The sequence below is a fragment of the Eulemur rufifrons genome, chromosome 24 (assembly GCF_041146395.1).
Source record: "Eulemur rufifrons isolate Redbay chromosome 24, OSU_ERuf_1, whole genome shotgun sequence".
NCBI classification, from domain to species: Eukaryota; Metazoa; Chordata; class Mammalia; order Primates; family Lemuridae; genus Eulemur; species Eulemur rufifrons.
In genome coordinates, this window is record NC_091006.1 from 10,280,353 (window position 1) to 10,296,539 (window position 16,187).

Here is a 16,187-nt window from a genome sequence, read left to right on the forward strand (position 1 = left end):
AGAGTCTCACTCTGTCGCCCGGCCTAGAGTGCTGTGGCGTCAGCCTAGCTCACAGCAGCCTCAAACTCCTGGGCTTAAGTGATCCTCCTGCCTCAGACTCCTGAGTAGCTGGGACTACAGGCATGCGCCACCATGCCTGGCTAATTTTTTCCCTATATATATTTTTTAGCTGTCCATATAATTTCTTTCTATTTTTAGTAGGGACGGAGTCTCGCTCTTGCTCAGGCTGGCCTCGAACTCCTGACCTTGAGTGATGCACCCGCCTCGGCCTCCCAGGGTGCTAGGATTACAGGTGTGAGCCACGGCGCCCGGCCTAGGCTTACTTTTAAAGGCTGGGTTTTGGGTTTAGGCACAACCTGAGAGAGAGGAGGGATCACCAGCCTAGGCAAAGTTGGGGCTGGGGTCTGTGTTAGGATCGCAGCTCCTCCCCCAATCCCAGCAGCTGGGGACCTGACCCAGGTTTAAGATTCAAAGGGCTGAAGGCCTCAGTTCAAGACTGAGTTCTCCAGATAATAGGCCGTGGGGGAGGGGCTGGTTAGGTGGCCAAAAAGGGAGGGGGAGGAACAGGCCTTGCCCCCCATTTCCCTGTCTCCCCTCAACAGCCTTCACAGCTTGGACCCGTGATCATCAGTGGCCTGTCACAGGCTGTGATCTATGTCAGACCTCACCCCTTTTTTAATTTAATTTTTTTATTAAGATATAATTCACATGCCATAAAATTCACTCTTTGCAACCATACAGACCAGTGGGTTTTAATAGATTCATAAAGTTGTGGCGAGCGTTGCAACTACCTAATTCCCAAACATTTTCGTCACCCCAAAAACAAACCCCCACACCATTAGCAGTCACTCCCCCCTACTCCCCGTCCCACCCCCCACCCCCGCCCCACAACCACCGTCTCCTTCCTGTCTCTGTGAACCTGCCTGTTCTGGATGGTTCATGTAAATGGAATCATACACTCTGTGGCCTTTTGTGACTGGCTCCTATCACTTATAGCACAATGTTTTCAAGGTTCATCCATTTATAGCCACCCCCTCTGTAAGCCGCAGTCCCCTCATCTGGGAAATGGGGTGGGGACAGTGCTGGGGACAGGTGAGCCAGGGGGGGCCCCAAAGAGTGCCCTATGTGGGGACATGCAGACGTGTGCAGGGAGGTGATCTGCTGCCCCCGTGTGGCGCAGGGGGAACTGCAGGTCTCAGTGCTAAGGCTGGGACATGGTTGGAGGGTCTCAGCCCCTCCGTCCCATCCCTCACCCTCCAGGGCCCCTGGGTGCTTCTAGAACATTATCTTTAACTCCTCCTTCTCTGCTTGCATCCCTGAGACTCCTCAGGTCCCATTTTTTGAGTAAGACTAAGAGTGTCCCTACATAGGAAGTTCTAACTTGACCCCCTGTGAAGTGCTTTACTTATGTATTTTCATTGATTGTCGCAGCCTGAGGTTGCTTCTATTATTATTCAGGGACAAGAAACCATAGTGGTTAAAAGTCCAAGTTCTGGAGTTTGGGGGCACTTGAAGTTCAAATGCCAGCCCTGCCACTCACTAGCTGTGTGACCTTCAGGTGTGACTTTTCTTCCTTGGGCCTCATCTGCAAATGGAGTTGATAACGATGTGCCCCACCTCATGGGGTGGCAGGAAGGATAAAGTGCTCAGAGCCTGGCATAGGGGAAGCCTCCATGACTCTATGTAGGTGATAGTGTCAACCAGTTAATGTTTAACAACCAGCTCTCTGCGGGTGGGGGTTGGAGAGCCTTGATTTGCAGCTTTTGCCAATTTCCATGGTGTAAATATTCCCACCATGGCTAATTCCAGGCTACCAAGGTGATGTCACTCAAAGCGTTTTTGGAGGAGAGACGCACAGTAGCCCACCATCATATGGTAGTTTCACTATGCAGGTAAAATACATGTAAATAACCTCACAATCACAGATAATAGTAAATGTAGTCAAATAATTTGGACATGATGAGTATGTATTACTTGTACTATTAATACAATTTATTTAATTGTATGTTTGCATAATTTAATTTCTAATGATGGCTGTGGTTAACCAGTTCCAAAATTCCTGAGACTGTAACAATCAGCTTGTTTGACAATCAGCTCGCCTGAGCCAGCGCCAGCGCACTCCTGTTACCAACACACCCATTCTTTAGAAAGGGAAACTGAGGCCCAAGAAGGTGGTCAGAGAGACCAGGGTGGGGGTGGAGCAGGGCACAGAGCCCATCCCAGGACTGTATGATTCGGGGCCAGGACTACGCAAAGCCTCTTTCTTTCATCCCATCCTGGTCTAGAGGACATGGGTGGTCCCCACAGCACTGTGTGGCTTCGGCAAGGTCTGTGTGCCCATCTGGAGAGTGGCTGTGTCCTGCAGGTGATGCCCGCACGGGGTTCCTTTGCCCCTGCATCCACCCTGCCCGGGAGTCCCATGGGGGTTCTTCTCCTCATTTTATAGACTGGAAAAGTGAGGCCCAGAAAGGGCAAGTTCCTGCCCCCAGGTCCCACAGCTGGACAGAGAGGGTTCTCAGACCCCAGGTGGGGTGCAGCGGAGAGGACACTGCAGCCCCAACCCTGGGGTCTGGGGCAGCATCACTAGGGAGGTCAGCCAGTCCCTGCAGTGGCCAGGCCCTCCGCCTCACCCGGCCACCCCTTCGCACCCTTAGGCCTCCGTGCAGAGCTTCGTGGGCCCCACGAGTGGGGGGGAGAGGGTGGGCCGGAGTGAGGGTGCGCGGCGCCTGGGTCCTGCCCCACAGATCTCTGCGTCCCTGCGTGTATCTCTTTGTCTCTTTCTGTCTCAGTCTTTGTTTCTCTCTGTCTCTGTATCTCTCGGTCTCTCTGCACCTCCCACACTCTGTCTTTTGCTCCCTGCATTTCCCTCTTTCTGTCCTTCGACTCTGTTCATCCTGCTGAGTCTCTGCCCTTCCCTCCGTCTGTCTCCGAGTCTCTCTGTCCCTTTGTATCCCCGTCTCTCTCTTTCTGTGTCTCTGTCTCTCTTTCTACATCTCTCACTACTTTCTCTGCGTCTCTGGCGCTCTGCCCCGGCGTTTCTCTCCCCTTCTCTCTTCTCCGGTGAGTCGCCACCGTCCTGTGGGAACACGCTCCCCACCAGCGCGCCCAGACCTGCCTCCGCCCCCAGAGCCCCCGGCCAGCCCGGGCCTGCGCCTTTAAGGGCCGGCGGCGGGGGGCGGGGTCTCGGCGGCCCCGCCCTGGCCACCCCTCCCCCTGACGTCCCTTCCTCCCGGGCCCCTCCGCCGCCTCCCTCCGCCACCGCCCGGGCCGGCTCCGCGCCCCCTCCGCGGCCCCCACCAGCCCGCCAGCCCGACTGCCCGCCGCCCCCCATGGCGTCCGGGGCCCCAGCTGCGCGGGGCCACTAGGACCCTCGGCGTCCCCTCCCCTCCCCCGCCCTGCCCCCTCTCCCGCGGCGCGGATTCGGGCGTTCACGGCGCCCAGCTTTTGAGCTCGCGTCCCCAGGCCGGCGGGGGGGGAGGGGAAGAGAGGGGACCCCAGGATCCCCGCCCCCCCCACCCGGCCGCCCCTGCCCCCCGGGACCCGGAGAAGATGTCTTCGCGGACGGCCCTGGCCCCGGGCAACGATCGGAACTCGGACACGGTGAGTGGGGCCCGGCCCCTTGGGGAGCCCTGGCTGGGTCCGGCCGCCAAACCCCTCACCCCGCCGTGTCCCTCACCCCGCGAGCCCCTACTCGTGTTTCCCGGGCTCGACCCGGCTCGCCACCTCCCGACCCCCTCCCGGACTTCCGTGCCTCTCGGCCCTCCCCACCTCCTCAGCCCAGCCCGACCCCTGGGGGCGCCCCTCTCTCGGGACCCCTCTCTTGTCCCTGTGCAGACCGCTTCCGCTCGGGACTCTTCCCTCCAGGAAGCCCCCTCCCCTGCTTCCAGGAGCCCCTCCCTTCTCTGGCGTGTTCTGAGCCCTTTCCCCTCCAGGCCGTCTGCTTCCGACAACTCGCCTCCTCCCGGATTTGCAGGGCCCCTGACCCCCCAAGGCCCAGCCCTGGCCCTCTCCCGGCAAGGCCTGGCCCTGTCCTGCCTCCGGCTCGGGCCTTCCTCGTCTGAGCCTAGGAGCCGGCCACCCAGCACCCCCCTCCTCTGACTGCCAGCCCTCTGCTCCTCCAGGACCCACCCGGCCCCTGTGGACACCCTCACAGGAACCTGGTTTCCACCTTTCCTGGGCCCAGGGCCTTTTCTGGCTTCTTCAAGGTCTCTCCATTCCCAGGCCTGGTCCCCATCTTCCAAGCAGCCTTGTCCCCGGATCCCAGGACCTTGGGGCCCCCAGATGCCACCTGGACCCTCTCTGGTCTCTTCCTCTCCCAGGAAGCCTTGACCTCCAACCTGCAGGCCCCCACCCAGCCAGGCTCGGATTTCTAGGCCCTGGACCAGTCTGACTCCGGGCCTCATCCTCCCTCTGTCAACTCCTCAGCCTCAGGCAAGCCCCCTCCCCAAACCCCAGCCTCCCGACCTCCTTCCTAGGCTGAGCCCAGGCCCCTTCCTCTCAGGCTGCCATCCTTTCTCCTGCCCCAGGGCCTCCCCCTTCCTTGCTGGGGGTCTGGCCTCCTGAGGAAGCCCCCTCCTCAGCTTCCGAGGCCTTCCTCAGCTCACAGGGCCTGGCCCCCACATCCTTCTTCCAGAAGACTCCTGGACTTGAAGTCTATGGTTTTGCCCTGGCTTTAAGCCTCTTCTCTTGGGGTCAATCTGTTGGAAGTCTTCTCCCCAAATTTCTAGACCTCTTGACTTCCCGTAAGGCTCAGCCCTTATTTGTCTAGGCTGCCCCTTGCCTAGGAAGCCCCTTCCCCCATGGAGCAGGCCCCCAGCCCCTTTTCTAGTTTTAAGGACTGCTCCCAGGATCCCCTTTCTCTGATTTCTAGGAGATTCCCCCCAAGTCCCAGCGATTCCTGGCCTCTGATTTCCACTGTCCCCTATGGCATTGTCACTTCTACCATTCCTGGGCTCCCCTGCCCCTACACTGCAACCCGGACAGTCCCAGGGAGACCCCCCTGCCCCCATGTCCCATGTTTCTGATCACTCTAAGTGCTTCTAAAGACCCGCCCCCCAGCCATTCCCAGCCTCCTCTCCAGTGGAGGTCTTTGTCCCTTTTGCCCAGGCCTTCTGCCAGGTCCCTGCCCCCTCCCCTGCCTCCCCTGCCCCAGGTCCCCACCAGAGAGATTTATCTTTGCCCCTTCTTCCTCTCGCAGGACCCTCCCCCCTGCCCCCCCCCCCGTCACTGCTATGGGCCAGACTCCAGTTCGGAGTGTGGTGAAATGCCCACCCGCCTCCCTTCCCTGGTCACTACTGGGAGGTGTCAGGGAGTCCACGGTCCTGGGTTCAAATGCTGGCACTGCCGGCTGGTTTGCGTGTGTCCTCTGACTGCTCGTTCTCCCTTTCCGAGCCTCAGTTTCCTGCCCTGGAAACTAGGGGTGAGCACTGGAGTCCCTCGGACGGTTACTCAGTTTGGGGGAACCTGGCACATAGGAAGTGAAGTGCTCCACATGGTCGCTGCTGTTGGGACTGTGGATATGAGTCACATGGCCCGTGGATTTGCAAGCCAGGGCTGTCATTAGCTGTTGAGTGAGCTTGCAGATTCCCTCCCAGCTTGGAGCCTCAGTTTCCTTATCTCTGAGTGGGGCCGATGATGGCACCTCCCTGGCAGGGGTGTGTTCGGGAGCCAGCGGGGTGATGTCAGTAAGGTGCACTGGGCCAGCATGTTGTAGCTGCTATTGTTGTCATTACTATTAGTCTAATTATTCAGGTGAACTTGGGTGAAGCCCAGTTTCTGTCTCTCCCTAGCTGTGTGACCTCGAGCAAGTGACCTCACCTCTCTGAGCCTTGGTTTCCTTGTCTGTAAAATGGGGCTCACATGGAGACTCGCTGTCCCTTTTTTTGTTAAGAAGTGTGCCGGGAGGGGATTTGAGGATGGCTAATCCCTTCTCTGTCCTCCAACTCTAGTCAGGAAGACATGCTTGTCAGTCCCGGCAGGGGGTCACCTGTCTGCCTCTGGGATCTGAGGTTGTAACCCCTACCCCTGCTACCTGGTTCCCGTGGCCACAGCCACTTGGGGTCATGCTCCCCCACCCCAAGTTCCAGGGCCCCCCACCAGGGGGCCAGCCTCCCTAGGTTCCCTAGCAACAGGCCCCAGTGTTGGGGCGCCAGCCGGGCGGGAGGGAGCCAGGCCAGCTGGTGGTGCTGGCCAATTTTAGCTCCCGCCCCCAGCCCCTGGGGCCTTTGTCACCCACTGCCCCAGCTGCCCCTCTCGGGGGTCCAGCAGCCATGCTGCCTTCCGTGGGGCGCCCTCCCATCTGCGGCTGGCTTCCCTGCTGCCACCTGATGGGGATTCTTCTCCAAGCCCTTATCTCGGTGGGGACGGGAGGCCTTGTGCCCTGATCTCCACCTCCCCTCCCGGCCTCCCCTGGGAGGAAGCCTGGGGTGCGCCGCCCGCCCGGTGGGAGGTGGGAAAGAGCTCAGCGCTCAGGAGTAGTCAGCAGGCCCAGGTTCGCATCCCTGGCACTCTGCGCCGTCCTCCGTCTGCCCTGTGACCTTGGGCAAGGTACTCCCCCTGCCTGAGCCCTGGGGTCCCTGTCTGGAGAGTGCGGGTCATAGCTGGAACCACACTGGAGACCGTGGGCCGCGGGCGCGTGGTTGGAGCCCCAGCCGCGGTGCTTGGTACTGCCCGGCCGTGGGGGGGATTGTCTTTCTGCCCCTTGGGAATGAACTGTGTGACCTTCACAAGCCACCTTCTCTCTGAGGCTCGGTTTCTCTTCTTGGAGCTCGGAGGAGCAGGTTCCTCCGTCAGTGGGGATTAGATGTGGGGTGAGTTGGTCATCGCACAGGCCGTGGCCCTTAGCACGGGCTGCTTCATAGAAATGGATCGGGCACGTGCGGCATATAGTGGGGAGAAAGTGAAGAGCTTCAACTCCGGGACAGACTGTCTGGGTTCGGATCCCGACTCTGGGCCTCAGTTTCTCCACCTGTAAAATGGGAGTGATAATGTGGTACGTGGCATTGTATTGCATAAGTGACCAACACTCATTAAATGTTGGTTGTCATCGCTGTTAAGTGGCCTGGCAGAGACTTCCTGCAAGGACCAGAGCCAGGCCCCCAGCCCACTGGCCACCCGACTTACTTTCTTCCTCGGCTCCCTTTGTCCGCGTGTTTCCCGCCCAGCCCTGGGACCGGCAGGAGGGCAGAGCTGTCTTGTCCGAGGCCTCTGGCACCCGGGGCCCCAGGCCTGAAAGGGAGGCACAGTCCCTGGGGCTCGCAATCAGGCCAGGGCAGCTCGGAGCAGGCAGGTGACCTGCGGGGGAGAGAGGCCCAGGAGGGACAGGACAGCAGGAACAGAACGTCGGGGACAGGGACAGAGAGGAGCGGTGGTGTGGGAGACAGCAGGTCAGGGCGGGGATCATGGGGCTGTGGAAGCAACAATGTTTCTCACGGAAGGAAAAGGTAACAATGACTCAACCAGGACTTTAGGGCAAAATGAAAGACTTGCTTGCGATGTTTGGAGCCCAATCTGGGGCGACAATGATTGAAATAAAATGTTAGGGACAGTAAACCGGGAATAAAATGTTGACCTTTGGGTTTGGAGTAGAATTGGGGCTGGAGCAGAGACAGTGACCGATAAATAGGATGGCCGGCCCAGTGCTGGCGTGGCGGAGCGTTGAGTCCAGCCCGAGCGTTGATTAGGGCTAAGGCTGCAGCATTCAGAATAAACTACCGTGGCGATGCGGGAGGCGCCCGTGCAGGCGTACCGCCCGCGCTTCGTTGCACTTCGCAGATATTGCACTTTTTTACAAATTGAAGGTTTGCGGCAGCCCCGCGTCAAGCAAATCTGTCGGCACCATTGTGCACCGCTGTGTGCTCACTGTGTCCCTGTGTCGCATCTTGGTAATTCCCACAATATTTCAAACTTTTTCGTTATTGTTACGCTATGGTGATCTGTGACCAGTGATCTTTGATTATGACTCACTAAAAGTGCAGGTGATCGTTAGCATTTTTTAGCAATACAATATTTTTTAATGAAGGTATGCTCGTTTTTTTTTTTTTTCAGATATAATGCTATTGCACACTCAAGAGACTACAGCATAGTGTAAACGTAACTTTTATATGCACTAGGAATCCAAAAAAAATTCGTGTGGCTTGCTTTATTGCGATGCGATACTTTGTTGTGGTGGTCTGGAAATGAACCTGCAGTGTCCCGAGGTAGGCCTGTCACTGAAAAAGGAAGTTGAGGGTAGACAGACTGCAGCGAGGGGTGAAGAAGAGGCCTGATGTCTGGGGACCCTGGGGCTTTTGTTCCCAGAGGCATCTTTTTGTAGAGAGAGGTGGAGCATCCAAAGGCATCGTGGTTCTCTACGGCCTGAGTTTGAAAAGGGCCACAGAGGGGCTCGTGACCAGGGCTAGAGTTCATTGCCCCAGCCCACGGGTGCCACTGAAGGCAGGATTGGACAGCTTACGCTCCGTCTCCCCCGCCCAGCATGGCACCTTGGGCAGTGGCCGCTCCTCAGACAAAGGGCCGTCCTGGTCCAGCCGCTCCCTGGGTGCCCGCTGCCGGAACTCCATCGCCTCCTGTCCCGAGGAGCAGCCCCACGTGGGCAACTACCGCCTGCTGAGGACCATCGGGAAGGGCAACTTTGCCAAAGTCAAGCTGGCTCGGCACATCCTCACCGGTCGGGAGGTGAGTACGGGGATGGGGCAGGCTCAGGGCAGGGCCCTGCAGGACCAGAGCCTCGGAGGAGGTTGGTAGAGATCAGGGTCGACCCTCATTTGCTGGGACAGGTTATAATATCTCAGATTTGCCCAGAACAACCCCATTGGGAAAAAGAGAAACAAATTTCAGGCATCCCTCAAATTATCTGTAGCGCAGTCAGAGCCACATGTTGCATTTCTAAGGATGCACGTGGCCTTTGTGCATAAACCTGGGGCTGTCTCCCGGTTTTAATGGCGGTTCCTTGAAATCTTCCAGTGATCTTGAGAACACACCAGGTTTATCCCTGTTGTGTTTCAGTTACACACAGCCTCACTCTCCCCACCTTCCCTTCCAGAGTGGGCGTCTGTGCTGAGTAGGGCAATACTATTGCAGAAAGGGCCCACCCAGACCTCGTAACCTGGATACGAAGCCTCTACCTCACACTTAAATGAAAAAAAAAGATGGCGGGTGGTTTCATGATTTCCTCTGCACTCCCCTTCAACTTTAGAGAAATGACTGGAGCAATTTCTTCTGCCCTGGATGGACTCTCCCCTGCCCGCATGCTGTCTCCACCACACGCACAAAAGACACCAGGCCCCGAGGGTTTTATGGGCAAATTCTACCGAAATTCCAGATGTTATGCCAATTCTTCCAGAGTCTAAAGAAAGAGGTTCCACTGTCCAGCTGATTTTTATATGCTAGCTTGGCTGTAAGAGCAAAAACAGACAAGAAACGAAATTACAGGCCGGTCTTACTCTCGAACATAGATACAGATATCTTAAAATATTAACTAGAGTCTGGCAAATCAGTGAAAGAGAGCTGTGTGATGACAAAGCTGGGTTTATCTCGGGAATGCAAAGTTCTTTTTCATTTGGCAATTTATTCATGTACTTCACCACATTCCCAGACTAAAGGAGAGAAACCATATGATCGTCTCAATACTGGCATAAAAAAAGTGTTTGGCAAATTTTTAAAAAACCCATTCGTGAGAATGTGAGGGAAGCCGGGGACCCGGTCCCCCACACAGACACAGCATTCTCCATATGTGGATCGCGTACAGGACTCCAGGGGTTTCTGAGAGCACCAGCTTCTGAGGGAACGAGGCCTCCCAGGGCAAGAGTTCCTTAATCCAGTAGATCTGGGGGGTTTGGGGACGTGGCCCCAAAACCCCTTTGGGCAAACTATATAGATCCAGGGCTGGATTAAGACTTTTGAAGGTCGTTCACTACTGAAAAACTTACAATGCTCTACCCCAATGTGTAATTCAAAGTGAAAACTTAACCAATAACATTCTGATTTATTCCCCCATGCTAGCTCAAAGCTCTTTAAAAATATATATATTTTTTAAAGTTTTAAGTGTTTAAGAGGTAGATTTTATCAGGCCGCATAAGTTCAAATCTAGCCCACAACTTACTAGCCATGTAACCTTGGCAAAGTGACTGAACCATGCTGTGCCTCAGTTTCCCCACTTGTAAAATGGGAATAATCCTAGCGCTCGTAGGGTTGTCATGAGGGATTAAAAGAGTTCTCACTGATAAAGCACGTAGACCACACGGTGAGTGCTCAGTAAATGTTAGCTGGTTGTTACTCCACTGTTCGTGTATTCAGAACAAAGATATGATGGATAAATGATCTGAGATGCCCTAACAAAGGGATCCCTTCAAGATCTTGGTCACCCTAACACAGGCCTCTGGAGTAGCCTTGTCCCAGCCCTACAGTGGAATAGGAGATATTTCGCTGCAGCAGTAAGGGTAGCTTTGGAGACGGTGGGAAGAGCATGTGCAAAGGCCCTGAGGCCCATGTTGCCCCATCCCCTAGGAATGGCCCAGATTGAGGGCTCTTCTGGGAGAGGGGGCAAAGGAATGGTATCCCAGGGTGATCTGAGTTGGAGAACCTCCCCCACATCAAGGATCCCTGTACCTTGACCTTCCCCGCTTCTTTCCTCCACTTCTAGGTCGCCATCAAGATCATCGACAAAACCCAGCTGAACCCCAGCAGCCTGCAGAAGGTGAGGCCCAGGGAGAGGCAGCAGAGTGGGGGCCAGGTTCCGGGGACAGCTGGGTGACCTGCCTAACCCCTCCCACTTCGGCCTGGCAGGGGAGAGAATCCCCAAAACCACCTGCCCTCACTCTTCTCTGTCTTCCTTTCCGGCCGTGCCCAGCTGTTCCGAGAAGTCCGCATCATGAAGGGCTTAAACCACCCCAACATCGGTGAGGAGGGGAAGGGAGCGGGATCAGAGGCAGGCCACTACCCAGGGCACTAGGGAAAGGATAGAATCGGGGTGGGGGGCCGTGGGCAGTGATTATAAAATAGTTAGAGAGACCTAGTTTCTCATAGTAGCATCACTGCTGTGTGATCTTGAGCAAGTCACTTAATCTCTCTGAGCCTCTCTTTCTCTTGCTGGAGTGGGGGTGATAAGAGGGCTTATTACAAGGTCACTGTGAGAACCGGATAAGATCGTGCATCGAAATGCTTAGTTCAGGCCTGAGCTACGGGAGCTGGTCTGGGCATTTTCATCAATTGTGGCATTGTCATCATTGTCATCAGTCAGAGTGGGGAGTTAGGCTGTCCTGGACGTGGCTGTAGCATTCGCTCATCCATTCATTGACTCGGTGACTATTGACCAAGCAGCTGCTGTGTGCCGGGCAAGGGACACAAATCCTTGGCCTTGAGCTGATGTTCTTGTGCAAGAGCAAGTGGAAAAGGTGGCAAAGTGAGGCTGAGGAGTTTGGGAAATCTGGCCATCAGTAGGGAGCCATGGAGGGTTCTTGAGTAGGGGCAATATGGTTGGCACATCCCCATAGTTGCTGAGTATAGGTGGCGGGGTCTCTTCCCACCTAACCCCCCACCCCACCCCGGCTGTTGCAGTGAAGCTCTTCGAGGTGATCGAGACTGAGAAGACACTGTACCTGGTGATGGAATACGCAAGTGCCGGTGAGACCCCACCCCTCCCCTGCCTCCATCCGCCCTTGACCGCCGCACCCCTTCCCTGACCCTACCTGCCTCTGCCCTGCAGGAGAAGTGTTTGACTACCTCGTGTCGCACGGCCGCATGAAGGAGAAGGAAGCCCGAGCCAAGTTCCGACAGGTCAGGGGCAGGGCTGAGGCTGGGGTGGAGGGGGGTGCCTGGGTCCCTGGGGAGACGGTCTGAGAGCTGGGTGTGGTCTGGGCTGGCCAGAGACCTGAGGGTGGGGCTTAAATCTGGGTGTTGGTGAAGGTGCAGAGTTGGGTGTCGCAGCCGCCCAGGTGTGAGGCTATGCAGGTGTAGGTGCGCCCAGGTGTGAGGATGTCCAGGAGTAGGTGTGCAGGTGCCCAGCTGGGTGAGTGAGAGGATGTTCAGGTGTGAAGGCACCTGGGTGCGCAGATATTGCTTGTGTGGGCCTGAGGGTGTTCGCAGTGCATGGGTGTGTGGTAAGAGGACATGCAGGCGCCAGGGTGCCAGGTGTGTGGTTAGAGTGTGGATCAGATGATGCATGGGAAATAGGTATGTGGGTGCCCAGGTATGTAGGTGTGTGGGTGTGTGGGTAAGCGGGTGTATGGCAGGCTGGGTAGCTGGGTAAGAGGGGGCCCAGCTGGGGTGTGTAAGTTTGTAAGTAAGCAAAGGGGCATGCAGGTGTGGGGGTTCCCAGGTGTTTGATGTGAGGGTGCCCAGGTGTGTGGGTGTTAGGGTGTCAGTTTGAGACTAGGCAGCTGCCCTGACGCAGCTGTCCTGGGTATGAGGGGCTTGAGCCCTGGTGAGTTGGGGCCACTTGTCCTCCTACAAGTGTATGATATTCTCATGGGAGTTTCTAGGTGTGAAAGTCAGGAGGGGGCTCATCTCCATGTCTTGGTTCCGATGTCCCTGGGTGTCTGGGTGTCCTGGTGGAGGTGTGTGTCTGTGCAGGTTCCACGAGCGCCTCTCCCTGTGACCAGCCGAGGGTGTGGGGCCCCAGGGTCTCAGCCTGTGCCTCAGTGCAGCCTGGGGTCCAGGGGCTCGGTTGTAAGTGGCTTCACAGGGCCACTGACGGAGGCTGAGGGCGTTGGGGGCCACAAGTGACTGACCTTCCCCCCCTCCAGATTGTATCGGCTGTGCACTATTGTCACCAGAAAAACATTGTACACAGGGACCTGAAGGTAAGCCCCCCACCCCACAGTGACCTCAGGGACCCCAGCTCAGCCCACAGGCGCCCCCACTTCTCCCCGCCCCCATCCCTTGCATGGTTCCCCTGTACCCTCCCACAAATCCCCCCACCCTCTCCTCCTCACACCCTCCCCCATCACCCGGAGCCCCTTGACTCTTTCCCAGGCTTCTGTGATAACAGGTGGGCAGGAGGGGCAGGAGGAGTGAACCAGGGGGAAGAAACAAAGTGTCCCCGACAGTCGCGTGGGTGTGGGACAAGGACGCTGAGATGTGATAAAGAGTTCATCACTCTCAGCGCCTTCGGGGCCTTGGCGTCTCTCAGACCTTAGAGCATTCTGGAATCCTCGAGAATGTAGACTGTAGAGCTCCAGAGTCACCCTGCCCTCGGGGGCCTCAGAATCACGGGAGATCTGAGGACTGAGAAAGGCCTTTGAGAGAGAAGTGGGACTCGGAGGGGCGATGCCAGCCACCTGTCAGCTGAGCAGGGCAGCCCCCTCGTGTAGCTCCGTGTTCCCAGGGTCCCTGTCCCCTACCTCCCATGCTCGTCTCAGGACTTCTCCGCTAAGACCAGATAGCTGAACATTTGTCTGGCTCGAATTGATTTGTCGTGAACTGTCATGCTGAAGGCACCTACTGTGTGCTAAGTCCTGTGCTCGGTGCTTCCCAAATTCTCCATGAGGAAGGACCAGGTTTGTTTTGTTGTTTTAAAAAACTTTCGAACTTCCACTTTTGTAAAATAGGATAAAAATGAATTGCAGTAGAAGTGAGATTAAAAAAAGATGTCAAAATGCAAGCCCCATTTTAAAAACTGTTATTAGATTCAAAAGACATAAATTTCCACTGTCAAATTGCTATGGAGGTTTTCTGGCCCTCGCGCGCTGTTTGCCCCGCAGGGTGCGGTAGACGGTGACAAGTAAACTGGCGGTTGTGCGCCCCCTGGTGGAAGGTTGTGGAAATGCCTAAAATGAACTTCAGGGTCCTGTTAGCGAACCAGGGGCACCAGCCGCTGGAACCGACCTAGACGTGGGGTTGGGTCTGGATCGTGGAGCCTCGAATGCCAGGAAAGGAAGTGTAACCCTTGAACAAGGCAGATGCTGTTAGATCCAGGTTTGGGGCAGAGTTCTGTGACACGTATTTGTGGGGTTTGTCCCTTTGCTGAGGCAGGAGGTGAGGCAGAAATAAACCAGGAGGTTTAGGGAGTCCCGTGGTGCTGGTGGCCGGGGAGCCGGCTGGCCTTGCCTGGATTCCAGCTCCGCCGCTTTCTTGCTCTGGGCATGAGGTGTGGCCTCCTGAGCCTCAGTTTCCCCACCTGTGAAATGGCAATTATAAGACTACATGCCCCAAAAGAGACAGAATTCTGTAACAATACAAAGCATTTATTGAGTGCCAACTGCATTCCAAATGGTGCTGTGTGAGCACTTTACGCTTAACCCCATAACCGCCTGTGAAGTGGGGGCTGTGATTACCTTCAGTTCACGCTCAGGGAAACTGAGGCACGGAGACTTCTGGTAACCCACCCAGAGTCACACAGTAGCAGGTGGTGGAGCTAGGATTTGAAGCTGGAATTCTCCAAGACTCTGTAGTCTTAACCCCACAATACGCAGCCACTCTTATAAATGACGGTCCACAAAGCCCGGCGCATAGTAAGCACACAGCAAGCATTGGATTAAATTATTGTCCTTATTTGTATTGATCTTGAGCAATCAGGCCACATGTTTTTTCTCCTGGGTAAACTGAAGCTTAGAGATGGGGAGGAGATTGCATGAAGACCCCTAGCTGTGCAGACCACGTGGGGTGGTAGAAACGTTCCGTAGCGCTCGCTGGGTATGAAATACAGTTCTAGGCCTTTTACGTGGATGAGCTTATTCTCAAACTACCCTATATGGGGTCGTGACTATGATTATTCCCATTGTATGGATGAGGAGACTGAGGCCCAGAGAGGTAACGATGCTGTCCAGGGTCAGGCAGAGAGTAAGGGACAGGGCCGAGGGTCAGTCCCGGGGGGCCGGCTCCAGAACCTGTGTTCTCATTTGCCCCCCAGGGCTTTGGCCGAGAGTCCCACCCCCTGCCCTGTCCTCTCCTCCCAGGCGGAGAACCTCCTGCTGGATGCCGAGGCCAACATCAAGATCGCCGACTTCGGCTTCAGCAACGAGTTCACGCTGGGCTCGAAGCTGGACACGTTCTGCGGGAGCCCCCCGTACGCCGCCCCGGAGCTGTTCCAGGGCAAGAAGTACGACGGGCCGGAGGTGGACATCTGGAGCCTCGGCGTCATCCTGTACACCCTCGTCAGCGGCTCCCTGCCCTTCGACGGGCACAACCTCAAGGTGCCGGGGGCAGGGGGGCTGGGTGCCTGGGCTCCTGCGCCCCACAGTTAGGACCCTGTCCCTTGTATATTTCCTCTGCAGAGGGCCAGAGCGGGGTGCTGGCCTGAGGTCACATGGCAAGGCAGGAGGCAGGCAGGACTCAAGTCCCCCTGGCCACAAGGCCACCCCGAGTTGCTGTGTTGGGGTTCAGGGCCTGAGCTTTCAGCTGACAGATTTGAGTGCAAATCCTGGCCCATCCACTTCCTCAGCAGCTATTTTTTGCCCACGTCTCAAAGTCAGCCTCTGTTTTAGGCTTTGCAAATATGACGTGAACCAGAGAAACAAAAACCCCTGCCCTTGTGCACGCCACACCATGGGAGAGCCTTGAAAACTGTGGTAGGGGATAGAGCCAGTCACAAAAGGCCACAGAGTGTATGATCCGTTTATACGAAATGTCCGGAACAGGCAGGTCCGTAGAGACAGAAAGTGGACTAGCGGTTGCCCGAGGCTGGGGGAGGGAGGGAGGCGCTGGGGGCCGATTGCTAAAGGCTAAAGGCTACGGGGTTTCTTTGGAGGTGATGAAAAATGTTCTCAAATTGATTGTGGTTAAGTGAGGATTGTGCAACTCAGCAAAGATACTAGAAACCATTAAATTGTACACTTCAAACGAAAAAAAAAATTCCTGTCTTTGTGGACTAACATTCCAACAGCAGAGCCAGGCAGAAAACAAAATCAATAGGCAACATAGATATCATATCAGATGCTGGCCGCTGCAGGGGAGGGAAAATTTCTAGAAGGGGGTGGGGAGTGTGGGCTGAGTTGTCGTTTGGTGGGTTTTTTTTTCCCCTCTTTGAACTTTTTAGTTTGAAACGTTGCCAATCTACAGAAAAGTTGCAAGAATAGAACAAAGAACACATGGTACCTTTCGGGAGGTTCACAATTGCTGGCATTTGGCCACATTTGCTGTATCTGCTGCACATGATGATGTTGCTGTCGTCATCGTCATCGATGGGCCATTGGATAGTTAGTTGCAGACACTGTGTCCCTTTATCCCTAAAGGCTACAGCGGCTTATCTCCTG

The 16,187-nt window shown here is 55.9% G+C and overlaps 1 protein-coding gene across 2 annotated transcripts in view; it reads left to right on the forward strand.

Annotated features, from left to right (window-relative positions):
• Window positions 1–3,522: 3,522 nt before the first annotated feature.
• The window catches only part of MARK4 (microtubule affinity regulating kinase 4), a 29,368-nt gene continuing 16,703 nt past the window's right edge, over window positions 3,523–16,187 (forward strand). For both annotated transcript variants that reach the window (XM_069456768.1, XM_069456769.1), the window contains exons 1-8: window positions 3,523–3,600; window positions 8,473–8,673; window positions 10,640–10,693; window positions 10,847–10,895; window positions 11,554–11,619; window positions 11,702–11,772; window positions 12,741–12,797; window positions 14,892–15,128. In XM_069456768.1, coding sequence (XP_069312869.1) covers window positions 3,550–3,600; window positions 8,473–8,673; window positions 10,640–10,693; window positions 10,847–10,895; window positions 11,554–11,619; window positions 11,702–11,772; window positions 12,741–12,797; window positions 14,892–15,128 — 786 coding nt within the window. In that variant the 5' untranslated portion in view covers window positions 3,523–3,549. The remainder of the gene's footprint in view (window positions 3,601–8,472; window positions 8,674–10,639; window positions 10,694–10,846; window positions 10,896–11,553; window positions 11,620–11,701; window positions 11,773–12,740; window positions 12,798–14,891; window positions 15,129–16,187) is intronic.